Source organism: Procambarus clarkii, chromosome 70, assembly GCF_040958095.1.
Source record: "Procambarus clarkii isolate CNS0578487 chromosome 70, FALCON_Pclarkii_2.0, whole genome shotgun sequence".
Taxonomy (NCBI): Eukaryota; Metazoa; Arthropoda; class Malacostraca; order Decapoda; family Cambaridae; genus Procambarus; species Procambarus clarkii.
Genome location: NC_091219.1, coordinates 5515461 through 5540843, shown reverse-complemented (window position 1 = coordinate 5540843; position 25383 = coordinate 5515461). Strand labels below are relative to the sequence as shown.

Here is a 25383-nt window from a genome sequence, read left to right as displayed (position 1 = left end):
AGAGTGAGAGAGAGAGAGAGAGAGAGAGAGAGAGAGAGAGAGAGAGAGAGAGAGAGAGAGAGAGAGAGAGAGAGAGAGAGAGAGAGAGAGAGAGAGAGAGAGAGAGAGAGAGAGAGAGAGAGAGAGAGAGAGAGAGAGAGAGAGAGAGAGAGAGAGAGAGAGAGAGAGAGAGAGAGAGAGAGAGAGAGAGAGAGAGAGAGAGAGAGAGAGAGAGAGAGAGAGAGAGAGAGAGAGAGAGAGAGAGAGAGAGAGAGAGAGAGAGAGAGAGAGAGAGAGAGGGGGGGGAAAAGAGAGAGAGAGAGAGAGAGAGAGAGAGAGAGAGAGAGAGAGAGAGAGAGAGAGAGAGAGAGAGAGAGAGAGAGAGAGAGAGAGAGAGAGAGAGAGAGAGAGAGACAGAGAGAGAGACAGAGAGAGAGAGAGAGAGAGAGAGAGAGAGAGAGAGAGAGAGAGAGAGAGAGAGAGAGAGAGAGAGAGAGAGAGAGAGAGAGAGAGAGAGAGAGAGAGAGAGAGAGAGAGAGAGAGAGAGAGAGAGAGAGAGAGAGAGAGAGAGAGAGAGAGAGAGAGAGAGAGAGAGAGAGAGAGAGAGAGAGAGAGAGAGAGAGAGAGAGAGGAGAGAGAGAGAGAGAGAGAGAGAGAGAGAGAGAGAGAGAGAGAGAGAGAGAGAGAGAGAGAGAGAGAGAGAGAGAGAGAGAGAGAGAGACAGAGAGAGAGAGAGAGAGAGAGGGGGGGGGAAAGAGAGAGAGAGAGGGGGGGGAGGGGAGACAGAGAGAGAGGGGGGGGAAGGGAGGTAGGTGTGTCTGAGTGTGTCTGAGTGTGTGTGTGTGTGTGTGTGTGTGTGTGTGTGTGTGTGTGTGTGTGTGTGTGTGTGTGTGTGTGTGTGTGTGTGTGTGTGTGTGTGTGTGTGTGTGTGTGTGTGTGTGTGTGTGTGTGTGTGTCTGACGTAGGTCAGACGCCTGGGGTACCTCACACAATTTTCACATGAAAGTGAAAGCATTACCTAACATGAAAGTATAAATTACCTAAATATATGTTTGCATGAACACACATTGATAGGCAAAGAGCTGCAAAGCTGCAATACAGGTTGAGAAGCTGCAAGCTGCAACACAGGTTGAGCAGCTGGAAGCTGCAACACAGGTTGAGCAGCGGTGGTGGAGGGAGAACTTACCGGCGTGGAGCCAGCCTTGTGGACAGTGGCCGTCTGGAGCCTTAGTGGTGACTGGGGGAGGGAAGGTTTGGCCGTGGAGGCGCTTACAGATGCGGCCCAGAGTGTGAGCACAGTTGTAGTCATTCCAGTATCCTTGTTTGTGGTTGTACATGCTCAAACAGTCTTCTTGGTCTGGAAAGACATGTGTGAAGTTATCATAATGTTGACTTATCAACATTGAAGCGAGAGTTGAGAGTTTTTGCTCAAGATCACTCTCCTACTAGCTTGTGTCATCACTCTCCTACTAGCTTGTGTCATCACTCACCTACTAGCTTGTGTCATCACTCTCCTACTAGCTTGTGTCATCACTCACCTACTAGCTTGTGTCATCACTCTCCTACTAGCTTGTGTCATCACTCACCTACTAGCTTGTGTCATCACTCTCCTACTAGCTTGTGTCATCACTCTCCTACTAGCTTGTGTCATCACTCACCTACTAGCTTGTGTCATCACTCTCCTACTAGCTTGTGTCATCACTCTCCTACTAGCTTGTGTCATCACTCTCCTACTAGCTTGTGTCATCACTCTCCTACTAGCTTGTGTCATCACTCTCCTACAAGCTTGTGTCATCACTCACCTACTAGCTTGTGTCATCACTCTCCTACTAGCTTGTGTCATCACTCACCTACTAGCTTGTGTCATCCTTCACTAGCTTGTGTCATTACTCTCCAACTAGCTTGTGTCATCACTCTCCTACTAGCTTGTGTCATCACTCACCTACTAGCTTGTGTCATCGCTCTCCTACTAGCTTGTGTCAACACTCACCTACTAGCTTGTGTCATCACTCTCTTACTAGCTTGTGTCAACACTCACCTACTAGCTTGTGTCATCACTCACCTACTAGCTTGTGTCATCACTCTCCTACTAGCTTGTGTCATCACTCTCCTACTAGCTTGTGTCATCACTCTCCTACGGGCTTGTGTCAACACTCACCTACTAGCTTGTGCCATCACTCACCTACTAGCTTGTGTCAACACTCACCTACTAGCTTGTGTCATCACTCACCTACTAGCTTGTGTCATCACTCACCTACTAGCTTGTGTCATCACTCTCCTACTAGCTTGTGTCATCACTCTCCTACTAGCTTGTGTCATCACTCTCCTACTAGCTTGTGTCATCACTCTCCTACTAGCTTGTGTCATCACTCTCCTACAAGCTTGTGTCATCACTCACCTACTAGCTTGTGTCATCACTCTCCTACTAGCTTGTGTCATCACTCACCTACTAGCTTGTGTCATCCTTCACTAGCTTGTGTCATTACTCTCCTACTAGCTTGTGTCATCACTCTCCTACTAGCTTGTGTCATCACTCACCTACTAGCTTGTGTCATCGCTCTCCTACTAGCTTGTGTCAACACTCACCTACTAGCTTGTGTCATCACTCTCTTACTAGCTTGTGTCAACACTCACCTACTAGCTTGTGTCATCACTCACCTACTAGCTTGTGTCATCACTCTCCTACTAGCTTGTGTCATCACTCTCCTACTAGCTTGTGTCATCACTCTCCTACGGGCTTGTGTCAACACTCACCTACTAGCTTGTGCCATCACTCACCTACTAGCTTGTGTCAACACTCACCTACTAGCTTGTGTCATCACTCACCTACTAGCTTGCGTCATCACTCTCCTACTAGCTTGTGTCATCACTCACCTACTAGCTTGTGTCATCACTCACCTACTAGCTTGTGTCATCACTCACCTACTAGCTTGTGTCATCACTCACCTACTAGCTTGTGTCATCACTCTCCTACTAGCTTGTGTCAACACTCACCTACTAGCTTGTGTCATCACTCACCTACTAGCTTGTGTCAACACTCACCTACTAGCTTGTGTCAACACTCACCTACTAGCTTGTGTCAACACTCTCCTACTAGCTAGTGTAATCACTCTCTTACTAGCTTTTGTCAACACTCACCTACTAGCTTGTGTCATCACTCACCTACTAGCTTGTGTCATCACTCACCTACTAGCTTGTGTCATCACTCTCCTACTAGCTTGTGTCATCACTCTCCTACTAGCTTGTGTCATCACTCACCTACTAGCTTGTGTCATCACTCTCCTACTAGTTTGCGTTATCACTCTCCTACTAGCTTGTGTCAACACTCACCTACTAGCTTGTGTCAACACTCACCTACTAGCTTGTGTCAACACTCTCCTACTAGCTAGTGTAATCACTCACCTACTAGCTTGTGTCATCACTCTCCTACTAGCTTGTGTCATCACTCACCTACTAGCTTGTGTCATTACTCACTAGCTTGTGTCATCACTCACATACTAGCTTGTGTCATTACTCACTAGCTTGTGTCATCACTCTCTTACTAGCTTGTGTCATCACTCTCTTACTAGCTTGTGTCATCACTCTCCAAATTGCTTGTGTCAACACTCACCTACTAGCTTGTGTCATCACTCACCTACTAGCTTGTGTCATCACTCTCCTAATTGCTTGTGTCAACACTCACCTACTAGCTTGTGTCATCACTCTCCTACTAGCTTGTGTCATCACTCACCTACTAGCTTGTGTCATCACTCACCTACTAGCTTGTGTCATCACTCTCCTACTAGCTTGTGTCAACACTCTCCTACTAGCTTGTGTCATCACTCTCCTACTAGCTTGTGTCATCACTCTCTAACTAGCTTGTGTCATCACTCTCTTACTAGCTTGTGTCATCACTCACCTACTAGCTTGTGTCATCACTCTCCTAATTGCTTGTGTCAACACTCACCTACTAGCTTGTGTCATCACTCTCCTACTAGCTTGTGTCATCACTCACCTACTAGCTTGTGTCATCACTCACCTACTAGCTTGTGTCATCACTCTCCTACTAGCTTGTGTCAACACTCTCCTACTAGCTTGTGTCATCACTCTCCTACTAGCTTGTGTCATCACTCTCCTACTAGCTTGTGTCATCACTCTCCTACTTGCTCGTGTCATCACTCTCCTACTTGCTTGTGTCATAACTTTACTACCTCTTAACATCTTTCAGCTTAACTCTCGTGTGAGGGACCAGGAGTGAGGAGGGTCAGCAGCGGTACTCAGGAGTGCCAGAATACCTCTGTAACTCACCGTACTCGTTGTTGGGTTCGCCCTTGGCCCAGTTGTCGAAGTCGAAGGCAGTCTCATCCAGCCAGTCGTAGCCGGAGTCCAGCTTGGAGTGACCACCTATCCAGAGGTCGTTGTCTGAGAGGTTCTTAATCTGGAAAAGTGCCACCATTGAAAGCAAATGAAACACCTGAAAAGCGTTTGCAGCTATTAACTCTTAGTTGACACAAATATACAGGAGCCGTGATGAGGGTTCGAACCTAGGCGCTGGATGTTCCCAGATCCACACTCTAGACTCTACGTCACGACATGGTAACGAATTACAACCTAGGGTACTACTGCACCCACGAGGATCACCCACTAACTTGAAAGTAATTTTATATCATGTTAAGAAACAAAACGATATTTAATATTTTATTGATAACAAATCCAGGAGGATCAGGTTGCAGCGTTTTGGCATGTCCTAACATAATGTGTGAGTAGAGTTTACAACTATTGTGATATACTTATTATTTGAGTATATAAGAAGTAATATAACGAATGGTTAAAGAGAATAAAGTTTATCATCTTAATATTTCTCAACATTCATCAATCTAAAAACACAAGAGAAAGAGAAAATAAAGATAAATGATCAGTATTAATTTGTGACTTTTCTCGATAAATATATTATATTGATTAGCCCTTTTAATTATGATTTTAGTTTAGAACATCAAGTTTAGCTGCTGAGTCGTAAAATAAAATAAAAAAATTAGTTTCATCATTAAAATAGAAATAGTCACGCGTAATATCGTTTATCTTCAAATAATGTTCCCTTTACAGTTATAAGGGTCCCGGTAGTACAGTCGGGTTCGTTGTCGACTCATAGTCGAGAATTCTGGGTTCGAATCCCGGGGAAGACAGAAATGGTTGGGCGCGTTTCCTATCACCCAATGTACCTTCTCACTGTGGTGAAAAGCATTAACAACTTCTTGATTTTACTTTTTTGAATAAGGTATAGGCTGAGAACGTTTTTACTGAAAAAGAAGAAAGTTCCATCTGTTGGATACCGCCATTTGCATTTATTTAGTCTGGGAGCGTCAAAGAATTACTTCCTCTGTGATCTTCTTGGATCTTATTACATCGATCAAAGGAAGAGTTTCAGATCAAGGTTGGTAGTGAGGATAAATAAGTCTTCGCAAGTGTAAATAGCACAAGAGAACGCGTGGAGTGAACGTATGTTCGGGTGTGTGTGTTGTCTGAAGACTTAATCGTCACACTTCTGCGAGCTGATTTGTTAAATAATTAACCAGTTGCTTCCTGTACCCAGGCCACATTAATTATAAAAATGATATTTATATTTTTACCTCTAGGCTGGACAAGAAAATCAGAAAATATTGTAAAATTGTGACGATTTAAGTTTTCAACCTCCAAAAAAATATTGTTCCTTGCAGATATAGAGCCAAATTGATTCCATACAAACCTTTGACTCAATCCAGTAATTCTCGTCGTAGGTATGGATGGAGACCAGCTCTGCTCCTTCCTTCCTACAGAGCTTATGAGAACCCCACCAGTCCTGAGGGTCCTCGTCAGCTTCAGAGATAAACTTGTAGCAGTGGTCCTCGTACATAAGCCAGGAGGCGTCATCATCACACAGTATGTCAGGACCTCTTGTTGGAGGGGCCAAAGTTGTCACCATAGTTCCTACAGAAAGAGAGAGGCAGTCTGTGTAATGGTCCGGTCAAGGTGATTATACCGAGCAATCCTCCGTCCTTTTTAAACCACCTGGACACTTGTTTAGATCTTTGTGGTGCTTTGAAGGGTTATTAAGGTTTCAGTAATAGTCCACTGGTGAACTGGCATATGAACTTTTGTAATCAACAGATATTTTTATATTATTCTCGTATAAATGTTTAATAGTATATTTTGAAGGTATAACATACACTAAGTCTGTGATATTCACGTTTTCTTTCATAAGACCACGGTTTTCATTGATATCAAATTTCAGGAGATAGTCAAGAATTTATAATTTTACACTTCACATGTTTGAAGATGAATTATAGTGTTTTAACGTGACGCAATGTAACTTTAAAATAACCAAGGATAAGAAATACAAAAAAGAATAGATTATGTTGTAGTGATTTTAACATGTAGTGATTAATGTTGTAGTGAGCATGTTTAGCCCAGCCTCCTGTTTTGGTAGTACTTGTAGTAACGATGAGGACCATAGTATATATATATATACCGAAGTACAACGAAAGTAGAAAGTATAAATCTGAACTATTGAGTTAGACAAACCGGAAAATAATTTTTTACCCGTGTTGCTTTCTCAAACTAAACTAACATAACCCAACCTTCCTAGGCCTAATATACAATATAATATCTAAGGCCTAGTGTAGTACATATGTGTGCTATACTAGGCCTAGGAATATTTGTGTTTCTTAGCTTCATGTATTGTAAAATAATTCCTTACTATTCAATATACTACTACTTAACAGCTAAGAACGTACGAATTAATGACTATTGACGACTGTCACAGCAGGCACTATCTAAACAGGAGAACGGGTTGGCATGTTGTAGTGATTATAACATGTAGTTATTAGTGTTGTGATGTGCATGTTGTAGTGATTATAACATGTAGTTATTAGTGTTGTGATGTGCATGTTGTAGTGATAATAACATGTAGTTATTAGTGTTGTGATGTGCATGTTGTAGTGATTATAACATGTAGTTATTAGTGTTGTGATGTGCATGTTGTAGTGATTATAACATGTAGTTATAAGTGTTGTGATGTGCATGTTGTAGTGATAATAACATGTAGTTATTAGTGTTGTGATGTGCATGTTGTAGTGATTATAACATGTAGTTATTAGTGTTGTGATGTGCATGTTGTAGTGATTACCGTGAAAGTGGTAATCACTACAACATTAATTATCGTGCCAAGAAACTTGACTTCCAAAGGAAATACTTTCCCTGGCCGCAAAACTATTAAGAAATTGATAGAAACAATCAAGAGGCCATACGGAAGATTTCATATTGACTGCTTCCACACACGCTGTCAGCGTAACACAGTTGTCCTCACCCTAAGCTGCCTCACACACACTGTCAGTGTGACACAGTTGTCCTAACCCTGAGCTGCCTCACACACAGTCAGCGTGACACAGTTGTCCTCACCCTAAGCTGCCTCACACACACTGTCAGCGTGACACAGTTGTCCTAACCCTGAGCTGCCTCACACACAGTCAGCGTGACACAGTTGTCCTCACCCTAAGCTGCCTCACACACACTGTCAGCGTGACACAGTTGACCTCACCCTAAGCTGCCTCACACACAGTGTCAGCGTGACACAGTTGTCCTCACCCTAAGCTGCCTCACACACACTGTCAGCGTGACACAGTTGTCCTCACCCTAAGCTGCCTCACACACAGTCAGCGTGACACAGTTGTCCTCACCCTAAGCTGCCTCACACACACTGTCAGCGTGACACAGTTGTCCTAACCCTGAGCTGCCTCACACACAGTCAGCGTGACACAGTTGTCCTCACTCTAAGCTGCCTCACACACACTGTCAGCGTGACACAGTTGTCCTAACCCTGAGCTGCCTCACACACACTGTCAGCGTGACACAGTTGTCCTCACCCTAAGCTGCCTCACACACAGTGTCAGCGTGACACAGTTGTCCTCACCTTGAGCTGCCTCACACACAGTGTCAGCGTGACACAGTTGACCTCACCCTAAGCTGCCTCACACACAGTGTCAGCGTGACACAGTTGACCTCACCCTAAGCTGCCTCACACACAGTGTCAGCGTGACACAGTTGTCCTCACCCTAAGCTGCCTCACACACAGTGTCAGCGTGACACAGTTGACCTCACCCTAAGCTGCCTCACACACAGTGTCAGCGTGACACAGTTGTCCTCACCCTAAGCTGCCTCACACACAGTGTCAGCGTGACACAGTTGTCCTCACCTTGAGCTGCCTCACACACAGTGTCAGCGTGACACAGTTGTCCTCACCCTAAGCTGCCTCACACACAGTGTCAGCGTGACACATTTGTCCTCACCTTGAGCTGCCTCACACACAGTGTCAGCGTGACACAGTTGTCCTCACCCTAAGCTGCCTCACACAGTGTCAGCGTGACACAGTTGTCCTCACTTTGAGCTGCCTCACACACAGTGTCAGCGTGACACAGTTGTCCTCACCTTGAGCTGCCTCACACACAGTGTCAGCGTGACACAGTTGTCCTCACCTTGAGCTACCTCACACACAGTGTCAGCGTGACACAGTTGTCCTCACCCTAAGCTGCCTCACACAGTGTCAGCGTGACACAGTTGTCCTCACCTTGAGCTGCCTCACACACAGTGTCAGCGTGACACAGTTGTCCTCACCTTGAGCTGCCTCACACACAGTGTCAGCGTGACACAGTTGTCCTCACCTTGAGCTGCCTCACACACAGTGTCAGCGTGACACAGTTGTCCTCACCTTGAGCTGCCTCACAGACAAACGGGAGGAAAGCATCACAGACACTGTCAGAGAGCTTCATGGAGGTGGTATCAGCAGAGCCGCAGTTCTCTCTGCCATAATAACTGTCCGGTTGACCCTCCGCCCAGTTGACATAGTCCAGGGCAGTTCCGTCCGACCATTCGTAACCTGCAACAATTAACATTAAACAATTTTGATAAAATGTGAACACCGTGTTGTTTCGTAGTTGATTTCTCATATATGTGATTATATATTACTTATTGACCAAAATTATTGAATTGTGAGCACATACAATGAGGAAAATTGTGAGTGCTTACATAGTTTGTATATAGTCAGGAATATTAGGACAAGGGTGGCACTGCATTGTGCCCCCGACCTCCAGCTGGCATGGTCATTCTAACTCACCTAGAAGTGCCTCTGGTCATTGTGACTCACCTACAAGTGCCTCTGGTCATTGTGACTCACCTGACTCGGAGCCCAGCCTAAGGCCAACCCACAAAGCCTGGTAGGTTGGCTGAAGGTCACTCATGCCTGCCAGCCTGTGGAAACAATCACCGGGAACTACAATCACCACATGAATAGGGCATGCATTATACAACACCTAAATGTATAACCTTTCATCTTGTATTTACTAAAACCAGATTTCAATTATTTTCAGCTGTGCCTAGAGCTCCTTATATAAATACGCGCATCTAGGAGTATATGGGATAACAAAAAACGTTAATGACTTACATAATTAATATTCAATTCTATACTATGAAGAAAGAGGGCATAAGATTTGTTGGTGTTAACAATTGGAATTAATTTGAAATACCTGTCCTCACACTGAGACACAGTGTCCTCACACTGAGACACAGTATCCTCACACTGAGACACAGTGTCCTCACACTGAGACACAGTGTCCTCACACTGAGACACAGTATCCTCACACTGAGACACAGTATCCTCACACTGAGACACAGTGTCCTCACACTGAGACACAGTGTCCTCACACTGAGACACAGTGTCCTCACACTGAGACACAGTATCCTCACACTGAGACACAGTGTCCTCACACTGAGACACAGTGTCCTCACACTGAGACGCAGTGTCCTCACACTGAGACACAGTGTCCTCACACTGAGACAGTGTCCTCACACTGAGACACAGTGTCCTCACACTGAGACGCAGTGTCCTCACACTGAGACACAGTGTCCTCACACTGAGACACAGTGTCCTCACACTGAGACACAGTGTCCTCACACTGAGACACAGTGTCCTCACACTGAGACACAGTGTCCTCACACTGAGACACAGTGTCCTCACACTGAGACACAGTGTCCTCACACTGAGACACAGTCTCCTCACACTGAGACACAGTATCCTCACACTGAGACACAGTGTCCTCACACTGAGACACATTGTCCACCTCACATTGAGTCATAATACCCTCTTCACACTGAAACATACTGTTCTCATCACACTGAGACTTCCTCAAAATCACAGGGGGTCGTTCTGTGAGCTGATATTTCAAAAAAGGACGCAATCTGGCCGACTCCGACCAGCCTACGACGGTCACATACCACACACATGTCGTCGTGAAAAATTGGGTGAGGTTATCCCCAATCTTCTACCCTCCAAACTTTGTACAGACAGACAGACATTCTCTTTTATAGATACTGATAAGTAAACACGGGGACTACTTAATAATGAACAGTTGGTCGACCTCTTCACCTACGCCAGCAATAATGAAGGACTTACTGTTGTATGATCGTTTCCTCGTGAGCGCTGCCGACACTAGCGAGGTGACCCCCGACAGACACGCACAGTTCCTCCGCCTGGCCCCACGGCAGTGCCTCCGAGAACACCTGAAACGACGCCATTGATCACCGCCACACCTCACCGATGTATACAGTACATAACATTTAGAGACTAGCCAAGAGGTGTCCTGAGATGGTGCCATGACATGTACGAAATAAGAACATATATTAAGTCTGAACAAGAGTTTAAGGGTCACCACACAAGGCCTGTTGGTCTGTACTAGGCGAGTCCTGCATCTCTCATGCAGGTGCAGATTGAGACCGTTTTTTTCTACAATCTGACTTAGTATTAAGGGGCCCCTGATGTATCAACCTTCTCAAACCTTTTCTGAATTATCTCTAAAGATTCAACGTCCTTACTGCAATAAGGACAAGGTGTCTGGGGGCCTCGGGGCGCCACCAACCAAGACGCTAAAGCTTTACTCACAATTTGATCAACTAATGACTGTAATATTGATGTAGTAATTAGCATCATTGTCTTTCTCCAGGTTAAAGAATTTGCATTTACTTGAATTTACCTGAGAGCCACCATCTCTTCTTAATTCATGACTTCAGCAGAGACAGTGACGTCTTCCCTATTTTTCATGAGAATTTTTTTCAGCTGAATCTTGAACTGAAGTAATGTCTCGACGCTGACAGCTTCAGCTCCTGTTTTCAAGCTCCTTCCTTCGTGTACCATATCCGCGTGGCGTCCAAGAACTTGCTGATGTTACTGTTCTCTCCGGCATCTTGGACGGTGATGCAAACTGTGAAAAGCTGATGGCCCAGCACAGAACCCTGTGGCACACCACTAGGCACATAAACCTATCCCATCTTCACTAATTATTCTGACCCTCTGTTTCTGTCTTTTTGCCATACAATTGTAGGGTATGATTGAAGGGCATTGAAGGATAGCACCTTCCTCCAATGCCAAGTACTTAGACCTTGCTAAGCCGCCTCTCCAGAAGAACCATGTCAGACACCAACTGAGGTCCAGATGGACTGTACATATTTCCTATTATTGTCACCTGTCTCGGATGTGCTTGTGAGAAAATATTTTTTCAGAGTTAAACTATCGACTATAATGCAAATATTGGATTAAAATTAGGAAAGTCGTAAATTCTGAGAAAAAACTGTGATAAAATATGCCAGACAAGAGTGAAGGACCGCACCTCAGAAGCATAAACAATTTGGATAAAATAATGGTTCAATTATGATGACCAAACCACACATCAAAAGATGGAGAAATGACGACGTTTCGCACACGACTTGATAACGGTCCAGGACGGACCGAAATGTCGTCGTTTGTCCATCTACTAATTGTATGGTTTGGTCATCATATCTTCAGCCACGTTATTGTGACTCATCGCTTACAATGGCTAAATTAAGATTTAACCCTTACCAAAGGATTATAATTTCGATCATTTAGATTCATAAAAAATATGATAAAGGATTCATGAAGGTTTCAATATGTAATATGTAAAATGCAATATGTAAATTCAATAAAATATGTAAAAATAAATGCTCTAAAGAATACTTAGCTAACATGAACCAGTAGGCCTATTGGTGTATATATTTACTCTTTGTTCTTAAGTTGACGCAGTAGTGTTTGGGGCTGGACTGAACACAGGTTGGTGAACCAAGTATCGTTCATACCTGATAGCAGCGGTCGTCTTGGTGACTCCAGCCATAGGCGCAGTAGGCGCCGGGGGACAATGTGGTAGGTACCGGAGGCGAGGTGTACCCGCTGCGGTCATACTCACCTGCAGGAGCAGCAGCAGGAGATGGTATTACAACACATTGTTACCATACATTATGACCACAATGGGTTTGAATACTCATCCCTGTGGCACCCCACTTCTGACCCAACTTTCCCTCCTGCCGCTCCGTCTTGTGCTCTCTCACCCTTTGTTTCCTACCCGTCAGGTGCCTCTCATGCTGGAGTATCAAACACTTCATGACTGTCGTGGAAAACCCAGCCACTTCACCCTTCTCGATCCTATTTTATCTTTGTAATTTTTGTTATGATACTCTAATAGATTCGTTAGACATGATCAACCTTTGATAAAACAATGTTGATGTTTAAAGACAAAACACAATTTTTCTAGGCGGTTGTGTAACCACTTATGGACATGTTCGTGGTATTCCTTAGTCTAAATTTAGTCATATACATTTGATTATTTGTAGTGTACATTCTTACATATACATTTGACTTATAATTTGTAACGCTTTCAGTGCTTTTGACTGTGGTGCCTTTTCTAAACATCTTAGAATGGCAAGAATTCTAAATTCTATTAGAAGATATTTAGAATGTTAAGAATTCTATTCTAAGATGTTTAGAATGTTAAGAATTCTATTCTAAGATGTTTAGAATGTTAAGAATTCTATTCTAAGATGTTTAGAATGTTAAGAATTCTATTCCAAGATGTTTAGAATGTTAAGAATTCTTGTTAAAGATGTTTAGAATGTTAAGAATTCTTGTTAAAGATGTTTAGAATGTTAAGAATTCTTGTTAAAGATGTTTAGAATGTTAAGAATTCTTGTTAAAGATGTTTAGAATGTTAAGAATTTTTGTTAAAGATGTTTAGAATGTTAAGAATTCTTGTTAAAGATGTTTAGAATTCTTATATTAAATTCTAAAGTATTAAAAACATATTAAAATATTCTAAACAAGTAAATTGCTACTTGTGGAGCACCAGTTAACACACCACATATCCCAATAAACCCGAGTTCGATTCCAGGGCAGGGAGAGACGTTTGAACACATTTCCTTAAACCTGATACGCTGTTCACCTTGCAGTAAAAATAATGAGTTATACAACTGTTGATGGTCGCGTTCTAAGAAAGGCCCGTCGTTGGCCTAGTGAGGCTACCATAGGCCTAATTAACAGTCATCGTTTTGCAACACTCAGCACAATCAATATGCTCAAAATGTTGCTGTAATTATTGGTTTTATAAAACATACAAATAGAATGCCTAATAATTAACCAACGTAACCTTGTCGTCTGTGTTTGTATACAAATGAATTATTATTATTATTATTATTATTATTATTATTATTTTTATTATTATTATTATTGAGAAATTCCGTAGGAGCCTTGAGGAGGATTCGAACCGATGCTCTGGGAATTCCCAAGTACATGACTTTTACAACAAAACCTCCTCATGACCCATTCTGATTTTGTCATTGATACGTCACGTTAATGTGATTTCTTTGTGCATTATCTTTATTATTACGGGAACCAGACATTGCCTCAAGTCTCTTCTTGGGTAATTGTCGATATTCAACCCTTCCTCCTGTTTAGATAGTACCTATTGTGACGGTTGTTAATAGTCACGAATTCGTACGTACTTAGCTTTTATATAGTAGTATACTGACTAGTAAAGAATTATATTTAAATAAATGAAGCTAAAAAACAAACTTAAATATTCCTAGGCTTAGTATAGCTCACATATGTACTATAGTAGGCTTCAGATATCGTGTATTAGGCCTAGGGAGGTTAAGTTAGGTTAGTTTAGGTTGTTAAAGCAACACAAGTAAAATAAAAATTCCAGTTTGTCCAAACCAATAATTTAGAATTCTACTTTCTAATTTCGTTGTACGTCGGTATATTTACTATGGTCACCATCGTTACTGTAAGTACTACCAAACCAGGAGGATGAACTGGGATATTGCCCAACATTAAACAAATCCACAAAGGCCGTGACGAGGATTCGAACCTACGTCCGAGATAATCCCAGACGCTGCCTTAATCAACATTTTGTTCACTGATGCATCACGTTACTGTGATTTCTGTGTGTGTTGCCCAACATTGTTGATCTGGTGGCGACGTCCGTCATACATAATCATAGAACAGAACAGAGTACAAATGGTACGATAGACAGCGCCTGGAGAAGGTGTGGGAGTACATGATAGTGGTGAGCCTTACAGATATAGCTGTAGGTATCCTCACAGATCCTCACGATCCACAAGCCTGGGTTGGTCTTCTTGCCGGAAGCCACCACGCACGTCCCGTGGCTGACATCTGTGAAGGGGACAGTAGTAAGTCACTGATCTTTACTGATGCATATTGAACAATAAAGAAACCTCCCTGATGGATTATAGATTAACTATAGTTCCATTATCCACGTCGGCCCCGCCCAGACACCTTGGAGGCTTGAAGGAGATTTATTGTGCCCTCAACTACATCATTATATCCCATGCAGCTTGTAGATAATATAGTAGTCCCTTATCAATGTCAATACTTCCCAGCCAGCTTGTAGATGATCTACGAGGTTGCCATTCCTTCCCGCTAACTTCTGTGGTAACAATTTTTTTTAGTTCACATCATTTATTTTGTTGAGGGTTCAACGAAACGTTAAGACATTGAAGTTCATAGTTTTAATATTTTTGTGTATGTTTTTTGCATAGTTTTAAACATACATGCAACTAACCTGGCTCAAATTCGTCCCAGTTGGAAAAGTCGACAGGATCGCCATTGACCCAAGAGAAGGAGACGGAGCCATCTTCACCGACGGTGCCTGAGAGACCAGTCCAGACCCAGCTGTCAAGGTCTCCCAGGAAGGCAGCTACGAAAGCATTCTCGTACCTACAAGAGAGTTCTGTAGTTGTTGCTGCTATCGCTACGACTATGGCTGGTTCTCTCTCCTTGTCTGCGTTAATTACTGCTAGTTTATATTGCTTCAGAGCTAATAGCTTAAATAAAAATTTTATAACAAAGTTTCACATACCAAAATATTAATTTTTGTTTTTAGGATTAATCTGGGCCAACTTATTTCATTAAGATCCAACCAGTAGAGATACAATGAAGATATGTGGAAGGCAAGTATACTTATGAGAGTATATAAACTTTCCTGTGGACGAGACCAGGTGAGCCTCGGGAGGCTGATGTCTCAACGAGGACCTCGAGGCTCATTACCCGGTACCCACCTGTCGTGACAGACCAGAAGACTCACTCTCCGGTACTCACCTGTCGTCACAGACCAGAAGACTCACTCTCCGGTACTCACCTGTCGTCACAGACCAGAAGACTCACTCTCCGGTACCCACCTGTCGTCAAAGACCAGAAGACTCACTCTCCGGTACTCACCTGTCGTCACAGACCAGAAGACTCACTCTCCGGTACTCACCTGTCGTCACAGACCAGAAGACTCACTCTCCGGTACTCACCTGTCGTCACAGACCAGAAGACTCACTCTCCGGTACTCACCTGTCGTCACAGACCAGAAGACTCACTCTCCGGTACCCACCTGTCGTCACAGACCAGAAGACTCACTCTCCGGTACCCACCTGTCGTCACAGACCAGAAGACTCACTCTCCGGTACCCACCTGTCGTCACAGACCAGAAGACTCACTCTCCGGTACCCACCTGTCGTCACAGACCAGAAGACTCACTCTCCGGTACCCACCTGTCGTCACAGACCAGAAGACTCACTCTCCGGTACTCACCTGTCGTCTATCACCAAAAGGTTTGCTCCCTGAGACTCACAGGCAGACTTGGCCTCACTCCACGACAGCTTCACGTCCAACAGCTTGTAACAGGAAGCTTTATACGCTCCGTCATCCTGTTCAGTTTTAGTTGAATTAGTTCGTATTAATTACCCTCATACCCCCATCCTGTGTACAGTGGAAGACCCCATACCCATCCTGTGTACGGTGAAAGACCCCATACCCATCCTGTGTATGGTGGAAGACCCCATACACATCCTGTGTATGGTGGAAGACCCCATACCCATCCTATGTACGGTGGAAGACCCCATAGAGATCCTGTGTACGGTGGAAGACCCCATACCCATCCTGTGTACAGTGGAAGACCCCATACCCTTCCTGCGTACGGTGGAAGACCCCATACCCATCTTGTGTACGGTGGAAGACCCCATTCCCATCCTGTGTGCGGTGGAAGACCCGATACCAATCCTATGTACAGTGGAAGACCCCATACTCATCCTGTGTACGGTGAAAGACCCCATACTCATCCTGTGTACGGTGGAAGACCCCATACCCATCCTGTGTATGGTGCAAGACCCCATACCCATCCTGTGTGTGGTGGAAGACCCCATACCCATCCTGTGTATGGTGGAAGACCCCATACCCATCTTGTGTACGGTGGACGACCCCATACCCATCTTGTGTACGGTGGAAGACCCCATACCCATCGTGTGTTCGGCGGAAGACCCCATACCCATCCTGTGTACGGTGGAAGACCCCATACCCATCCTGAGTACGGTGGAAGACCCCATACCCATCCTGTGTACGGTGGAAGACCCCATACCCATGGTGTGTATGGTGGAAGACCCCATACCCATCCTGTGTACGGTGGAAGACCCCATACTCATCCTGTGTATGGTGGAAGACGCCATACCCTTCCTGTGTACGGTGGAAGACCCCATACTCATCCTGTGTATGGTGGAAGACCCATACCCTTCCTGTGTATGGTGGAAGACCCCATACTCATCCTGTGTATGGTGGAAGATCCCATACCCTTCCTGTGTACGGTGGAAGACCCCATACCCATCCTGTGTACGGTGGAAGACACCACTACACAGCATTATCACTACACTGGATGATCACTACACTTGATGATCAGTGCACTGGATGATCACTACACTGGCTGATCACTATACTGGCTGATCACTGCACTATCTGATCACTACACTGCATTATCACTACACTGGTTGTTCATTACACTGGCTGATCACTTTAATGGATGATCTCTACACCGGCTTATCACTATCCTGGCTTATCTCTATACTGGTTAATCACATCACTGGCTGATCTCTATACTGGCTGATCTCTACACTAGCTGATCTTTACACTGGCTGATCACTACACTGGCTGATCACTACACTGGCTGATCTCAACACTGGCTGATCACTACGCTGGTTGATCATTACACTGGTTGATCTCTTCTCTGGTTGATCACTACACTGGCTGATCCCTACACTGGCTGATCACTACACTGGCTGATCACTACTCAGATCACTAAACTGGCTGATCACTACATTGGCTGACCATTATACTGGCGGATTACTATTCTGGTTGATCACTACAGTGGCTGATCATTCTCCTCGCTCATCACTACAGTGACCGATTGTCACTGTAGTGGTTGATATCAGGTTGATATCTCCACTAGCTGATTACTTCAGTGGCTGATCTCTACAGTGGCTGATCACTACACTGGCTGATCACTACTCTAGTTGATCACTACACTGGCTGCATGGTCACTACACTGGCTGATCATTCCCCTCGCTGATCACTACACTGGTTGATCACTACTCAGGTTGATAACTTCACCAGCTGATCACTTCACTAGCGGATCACTACACTGACTGATCACTTCATTGGCTGATCACTGCTCTGGTTTATCACTACACTGGCTAATCCCTACACTGGCTAATCCCTACACTGGCTGATCACTACACTAGCTAATCACTACACTGACTGATCACTACATTGGCTGATCACTGCTCTCGTTTATCACTACACTTGCTAATCCCTACACTGGCTGATCACTACACTGGCTTATCACTACTCTGGTTGATCACTACATTGGCTGATCATTTCACTGGCTGATCACTATTCTGGTTGATCACTACACTGCCTCATCATTCCCTTCGCTGATCACTCCCTTGGCTGATCTCTACTTTGGCTGATCACTAAACTGGCTGATCACTACAATGGCTGGTCACTTCACTGGCTGATCTGTACACTGGCTGATCTGTACACTGGCTGATCACAATACTGGCTGATCTCTACACTGGCTGATCACTACACTGGCTGATCACTTCACTGGCTGATAACTACACTGGCTGATCTCTACACTGGCGGTTCACTACACTGGCTGGTCACTACACTGGCTGATCTCTATACACTAGCTGATCTATACACTGGCTGATCACTACACTAGTTGATCACTACACTCGTTGATCAGTTCACTGACTGATCTCTACACTGGCTGATCTCTACACTAGCTGATCACTACACAAGTTGATCACCACACTGGCTGATCTCTACACTGGCTGATCTTTACACTTTCTGATGTTTACACTGGCTGATCTCTACACTGGCTGATCACTACAATAGTTGATCACTACACTGGTTGATCACTTCACTTGCTGATCTTTACACTTGCTGCTCACAACACCGGCTGATCTCGACACTGGGTGATCTTTACACTGGCTGATCACTTTACTGGCTGATCACTACACTGGCTGATCTCTACACTGGCTGATAACTACAGTGGCTGGTCACTACACTGGCTGATCTCTACACTCTGGCTGATCTATACACTGGCTGATCACTACACTAGTAGATCACTACACTCGCTGATCAGTTCACTGGCTGATCTCTACACTGGCTGATCTCTACACAAGCTGATCACTACACAAGTTGATCACTACAGTGGCTGATCTCTACACTGGCTGATCTTTACACTTTCTGATGTTTACACTGGCTGATCTCTACTCTGGCTAATCACTACAATAGTTGATCACTACACTGGTTGACCACTTCACTGGCTGATCATTACACTTGCTGCTCACTACACTGGCTGATCTCGACACTGGGTGAGCTTTACACTGGCTGTTTACTACACTGGCTGATCTCTACACTGGCTGATCTCTACACTGGCTGATCTCTACACTGGCTGATCTCTACACTGGCTGATCACTACACTGGCTGATCACGTCACTGGCTGATCACTTCACTGGCTGATCACTACACTGGCTGATCTCTAAACTGGCTGATCTTTACACTGGCTGGTCACTACACTGACTGATCACTACACTGGCTGATCACTACACTGACTGATCACTACACTGGTTTAAAACTTCTCTGGCTGATCTCAACTCTGGTTGATCACTACACTGGCTGATCTCTGCTTTGGTGATCTCTACACTAACTGATCACTACTCTGGTTGATCAGCACACTGGTTTAAAACTACACAGGCTGATCTCTACTCTGGTTGATCACTACACTGGCTGAGCACTACACTGGCTGACCACTACACTGGCTGATCACTACTCTGGCTGATCACTACACTGGCTGATCACTACTCTGGTTGATCAATACACTGCCAGATCATTCCCCTCGCTGATCAATACACTGCCGGATCATTCCCCTCGCTGATCACTACCCTGGCAGATCTCTACTCTGGTTGATCACTATACTGGCTGATCACTACACTGACTGATCTCAACACTGGTTGATCTCTACACTGGCTGATCTCTACACTGGCTGATCACTACACTGGCTGATCACGACACTGGCTGATCACTACTCTGGTTGATCACTACAATGGCTGATCACTACACTGGCTGATCTCCACACTGGCTGATCTCTACACTGACTGATCTCTACACTGGCTGATCACTACACTGGCTGATCACTTCACTGGCAGATCTGTGTAATGGCTGATGTCTACACTGGCTGATCAGTGTATTAGTTGATCACTACACTGGCTGATCACTTCACTGGCTGATCTGTACACTGGCTGATGTTTACAGTGGCTGATCACTACACTGGCTGATCCCTATATTGGCTGATCTCTACACTGACTGATCACTTCACTGGCTGATCATTACACTGGCTGATCTCTACACTCGCTGATCACTACACTTGCTGATCACTACACTTACTGATCCCTACACTGGCTGGTCTCTACACTGGCTGATCTCTACACTGGCTGATCACTACACTAGTTGATCAATACACTGGCTGATCTCTACTCTGGTTGATCACTACACTGGCTGATCACTACACTGGCTGATCTCTACACTGGCTGATCACTACACTAGTTGATCAATACACTGGCTGATCTCTACTCTGGTTGATCACTATACTGGCTGTTCACTGCACTGGCTGATCTCAACACTGGTTGATCTCTACACTGGCTGATCTCTACACTGGCTGATCACTACACTGGCTGATCACGACACTGGCTGATCACTACTCTGGTTGATCACTACACTGGCTGATCACTACACTGGCTGATCTCCACACTGGCTGATCTCTACACTGACTGATCTCTACACTGGCTGATCACTACACTGGCTGATCACTTCACTGGCTGATCTGTGTACTGGCTGATCAGTGTATTAGTTGATCACTACACTGGCTGATCACTTCACTGGCTGATCTGTACACTGGCTGATCTCTACAGTGGCTGATCACTACACTGGCTGATCCCTATACTGGCTGATCTCTACACTGGCTGATCACTTCACTGTCTGATCACTACACTGGCTGATCTCTACACTCGCTGATCACTACACTTGCTGATCACTACACTTGCTGATCCCTACACTGGCTGATCTCTACACTGGCTGATCTCTACACTGGCTGATCACTACACTAGTTGATCAATACACTGGCTGATCTCTACTCTGGTTGACAACTACACTGGCTGATCATTACACTGACTGATCACTGCTCTGGTTTATCACTACACTGTCTAATCCCTACACCGCCTGATCACTACACTGGCTGATCACTACACTGGCTGATCATTACACTGGCTGATCACTACTCTGGTTGATCAATACACTGCCTGATCCTTCCCCTCGCTGATCACTACCCTGGCTGATCTCTACTCTGGTTGATACCTATACTGGCTGATCACTACACTTGCTGATCTCTACACTGGCTGATCTCTACACTGGCTGATCTCTACACTTTGTGTTCACTATACTGGCCGATCATGACACTGGTTGATCACTTCTCTGGTTGATCACTACATTGGCTGATCACTACACTGGCTGATCACTTCACTGGCTGATCATTAGACTGGCTTATCTCTACGCTGCCTGATCACTACACTGGCTAATCACTACACTGGTTGATCACTACACTGGCTGATCTCTACGCTGGCTGATCTCTACACTGGTTGATCACTACACTAGTTGATCACTACACTCGCTGATCACTTCACTGGCTGATCTCTACATTGGCTGATCTCTTCACTGGTTGATCACTATACTAGTTGATCACTACACTGGCTGATCTTTACACTCGCTGCTCACTACACTGGCTGATCTCTAGACTGGCTGATATCTACACTGGTTGATCGCTACACTGGCTGATCACTACACTGGCTGCTCACTACACTGGCTAATCTCTACACTGGCTGATCTTTGCACTGGTTGTTCACTACATTGGCTGATCTCTACACTGGCTGATCTCTACACTGGCTGATCTCTCCACTGGCTGATCACTACACTGGCTGCTCACTACACTGGCTGATCTCTAAACTGGCTGATCTCTACACTGGCTGATCTCTACACTGGCTGATCTCTACACTGGCAGATCACTACACTGGCTCATCTCTACACTGGCTGGTCGCTACACTGGCTGATCACTTCACTGTCTGATCACTACACTGGCTGACACCACACAGGCTGATCACTACACTGGCTGATCTCTACACTGGTTGATCACTACACTGGCTGATCACTACACTGGTTTAAAACTACACTGACTGATCTCTACTCTGGTTGATCGCTACACTGGCTGATCTCTACACTGGTATATCTTTACACTGGCTGATCACTACACTGGCTAATCACTACACTGACTGATCAGTACACTGGTTGATCACTTTACTGGCTGATCACTACACTGACTGATCACTACACTGGCTGATTACTACACTGACTGTTCACTACTCTGGTTGATCACTACACTGGCTGATCATTACACTGGCTGATCACTACTCTGGTTGCTCACTACACTGGTTGCTCACTACTCTGGTTGATCACTACACTGGTTGATCACTACACTGGTTGCTCACTTCTCTGGTTGCTCACTACACTGGTTGATCACTACACTGGTTGCTCACTACTCTGGTTGCTCACTACACTGGTTGATCAGTACACTGGTTGCTCACTACTCTGGTTGCTCACTACACTGTCTGATCTTTCCTCTCGCTGATCACTACACTGGCTGATCTCTTTACTGACTGATCACAACCCTGGATTATCACAACTCTGGATTACCATAGGCCAGACAATTCACGCATCACAACTAATGATTCATTCTACTGTTTCATAAAAATCTAAACAAAATCCTCTATATTCCATCACATATAATGTATTCCATTAGTGTTCTTACCTCATAGCAGCCGGTCTGGGAGGGAGTGATGGGTGTGGCTTCCTGAGGCTTCTTGCAGACGTAATTATTAAGTATGTTACAGTTATCACGTTCCCATTTTCCTTCAGCATACATGTGAATATATGTACAAGAAGGCTCTGAATTGAAATCTGAAAAAAATATTGTTATTTCAACCCATCCTAATGTGAAAGTATTTGTAGTAACGATTTAGTGGGATCATTAGATCATTAAAGTGCATATGAAAATGATGTTTCCAATACTAATGAAAAATCACTGTAAAACGCAAACTCTCAACTCACCCTAATATGAAAGTATATGGTGGGACGTACCAGTGTGTAGTGATGAACACACAGAAAGTTAACCTTTGTAATATTGTATTTGGACACTCCGGATATGTTTTTTATATTTATGTTGCTAATGAGACATTAGCTAAAATAACCTAGACCAAATACATCCTAAGCTTAATCCACGCAAAGGCCTAATATAGTGCATACGTGCTATACTAGGCCTAGATTTAAGTGTGGTATTCAGCATTATTTTTTCCCAGACTATAATATTATGTATAAAAAGTGTTATACTGGGGTTCTGTTACTACATATTGATACTTGTAATCACATAGTTGCGAAACGTTCTATCATTTGAGGAGTATTGTTGTGTTGTCCAATCTCTGTGTCATTATAGATCCCCCTGGCATGAAAGAAATTAGAATGTCAGCATAACAGCATCATAGAGTGTCAGCATGAGAGAACTTAGAATGACAGCTTCATAGAGTGCCTTCATAACAGAACTTAGAATGATAGCATGACAGCATTTAGAATATCAGCATGATAGCACTTAGAATAACAGAACGACAGCACTTAAAATGAAAGCAATTTGAATGACAGCACAACATCACTTCGATTGATAGAATGCTAGCACTTACAATTCAAGTATTTAGAATGACAGCACCTAGAATAACAGTATTTAGAATGACAGAATGATCGTATGACAGCACTTAAAATGACAGCATGACTGCACTTAGAATGACAGGGTGACAATACTTAGAATGAAAGCACTTTGAATGTGAATAGAGCAGCATTTAGAATGACAGCAGTCAGAATGACTGCAGTGTTAAAGCCTCCATTCCTTTCCGATGATATTACATCTAGAAAAGGTTGTCCAACTCTACTCTCAATCTCGTAAGTGAACTTTAGCACTGAGCTTCGTTCAGTGCATCCTTAAGCTGCAGCAAGTGCTCAATATCAGGCACCTGCAGGAATTTGTTGTCTACATATCTACAGTATACAGTGAGCTTTAGGCCCATGAAAACAAGGACTTTCTGTTCGACGGTACCCACGTAAAAATTAGCAAATAAGACACCAAGAGGGAACCCCGTAGCGACTCCGTCTACATGCTTATACATGCACCCATCATGACTCAGGAAGGGTGCCTCTTTGGTACATACTTCAAGGAGCCTCTTGAGTGTGCCTTCAGGGCTGTCAAGGGGAGTACAAACCTGGATCCCGATAAACTCTGCCCATCATTCTAATGGTCTCATCCGCTGGCACATTGGTGAACATTGACTCCACATTAAGAGACTCCACATTAACAGATTAAGAACATTGACTTCGGTCTTTTTAGTGCTGATGATGAGACCGAAGTTGTCGTATGCTCGTGAGAAGCAATCCATTTCGTGCTGCATCATTTACTGTGCTGGCGTTGAGGGCACAGTCATCAGCGAACAGGAAGTTTCTTATGACAGCTTCCTTCACTTTTGTAATGGCCTGTAGGCGCCTGAGGTTGAACAGTCCATCGTCAGTCCTGTATCTGATGGGCATTCCGTCCTGGCAATCACTGAAGACATCAGTTAGCATGGCCGAGAATACCATGCTGAAGAGTGTTGGGGCGAGAACACAGTCCTGCTGCACACAGTTTGTCACCAGGAAGGCTTCTGACTCGTCTCCATCGTCCAGTACTTTCGTCATCATAACTGCGCGACAAACGTGGTGAATTTGCCTGGACAGCCAAATTTATCCATTACCTTCCACAAGCCATCTCTGCTGACCGTATTGAAGGCCTTGGTCGGGTCGAAGGTCATGAAGAAGTCACTATGATGCTCTTGGCCTTTTTCTTGGATCTGGCGTCCAGCAAATAACAAATCGACAGTTCCAAATTCTGCGCGGAAGCCCTATTGGCTTTCTGGGAGGAGACCCTGCTCAAGGTGTTGAATGAGACGGTTGAGCAGGATACGAGCCAGGATCTTCCTAGCGATGGACAAGAGTGAAATACCTCGGCAAGACTGCCGGTTGCCTTTCTTCTTGTACATGTGAACTATGCTGGGATCTTTTAACTGTTGTGGGACCTCCCCTTCATTACACAAGGACTGGACGAGCTTTGTCAGTGCCAGCATCATGGCTGAGTCTCCTGTTTTGTACACTTCAGCAGAGATTGCATCTGATCCTGGCGCTTTACCACAGGAAAGCTGTTTGATGGCCTTCCTGACATCTGTGGGAGGGGTGTCAGGGTCCTGGTTAATACATACCTGAGGGAGACGAGCAATGGCCTCATCGTTGATTGCGCCAGGGCGATTGAGGATCTGGTCAAAGTGTTCAACCCGTCTGTCCAAGATTTCCTTCTTCTGTCAACAGTTGAGTCCCGTCTGTACTGAGTAGGGATGCGGAGCTAGAGGACTGTCGTCCGTATATACCTTGCAGAGCATCTTAGAACCGCTTGGTGCAAAACCATCCCTCCTGCACCTCACGGAGATTCCTTCGCACCATTCTTCGGGCACACCACAATGTAGGGGCATTGTGATGTGCAC

General features: G+C 44.6%; 1 protein-coding gene across 1 annotated transcript in view; it reads right to left on the bottom strand.

The window, feature by feature from the left end:
* LOC123749292 (macrophage mannose receptor 1-like) overlaps positions 1–25383 on the bottom strand; it is a 236043-nt gene that overhangs the window by 6560 nt on the left and 204100 nt on the right. Inside the window, exons 26-36 of the mRNA XM_069311889.1 lie at positions 22584–22732; positions 15926–16041; positions 14910–15064; positions 14405–14500; positions 12133–12239; positions 10439–10545; positions 9164–9237; positions 8699–8866; positions 5702–5922; positions 4267–4396; positions 1166–1336 (exon numbers count right to left, since the gene is read on the bottom strand). Of these exons, the coding sequence (XP_069167990.1) occupies positions 1166–1336; positions 4267–4396; positions 5702–5922; positions 8699–8866; positions 9164–9237; positions 10439–10545; positions 12133–12239; positions 14405–14500; positions 14910–15064; positions 15926–16041; positions 22584–22732 (1494 nt within the window). The remainder of the gene's footprint in view (positions 1–1165; positions 1337–4266; positions 4397–5701; positions 5923–8698; positions 8867–9163; positions 9238–10438; positions 10546–12132; positions 12240–14404; positions 14501–14909; positions 15065–15925; positions 16042–22583; positions 22733–25383) is intronic.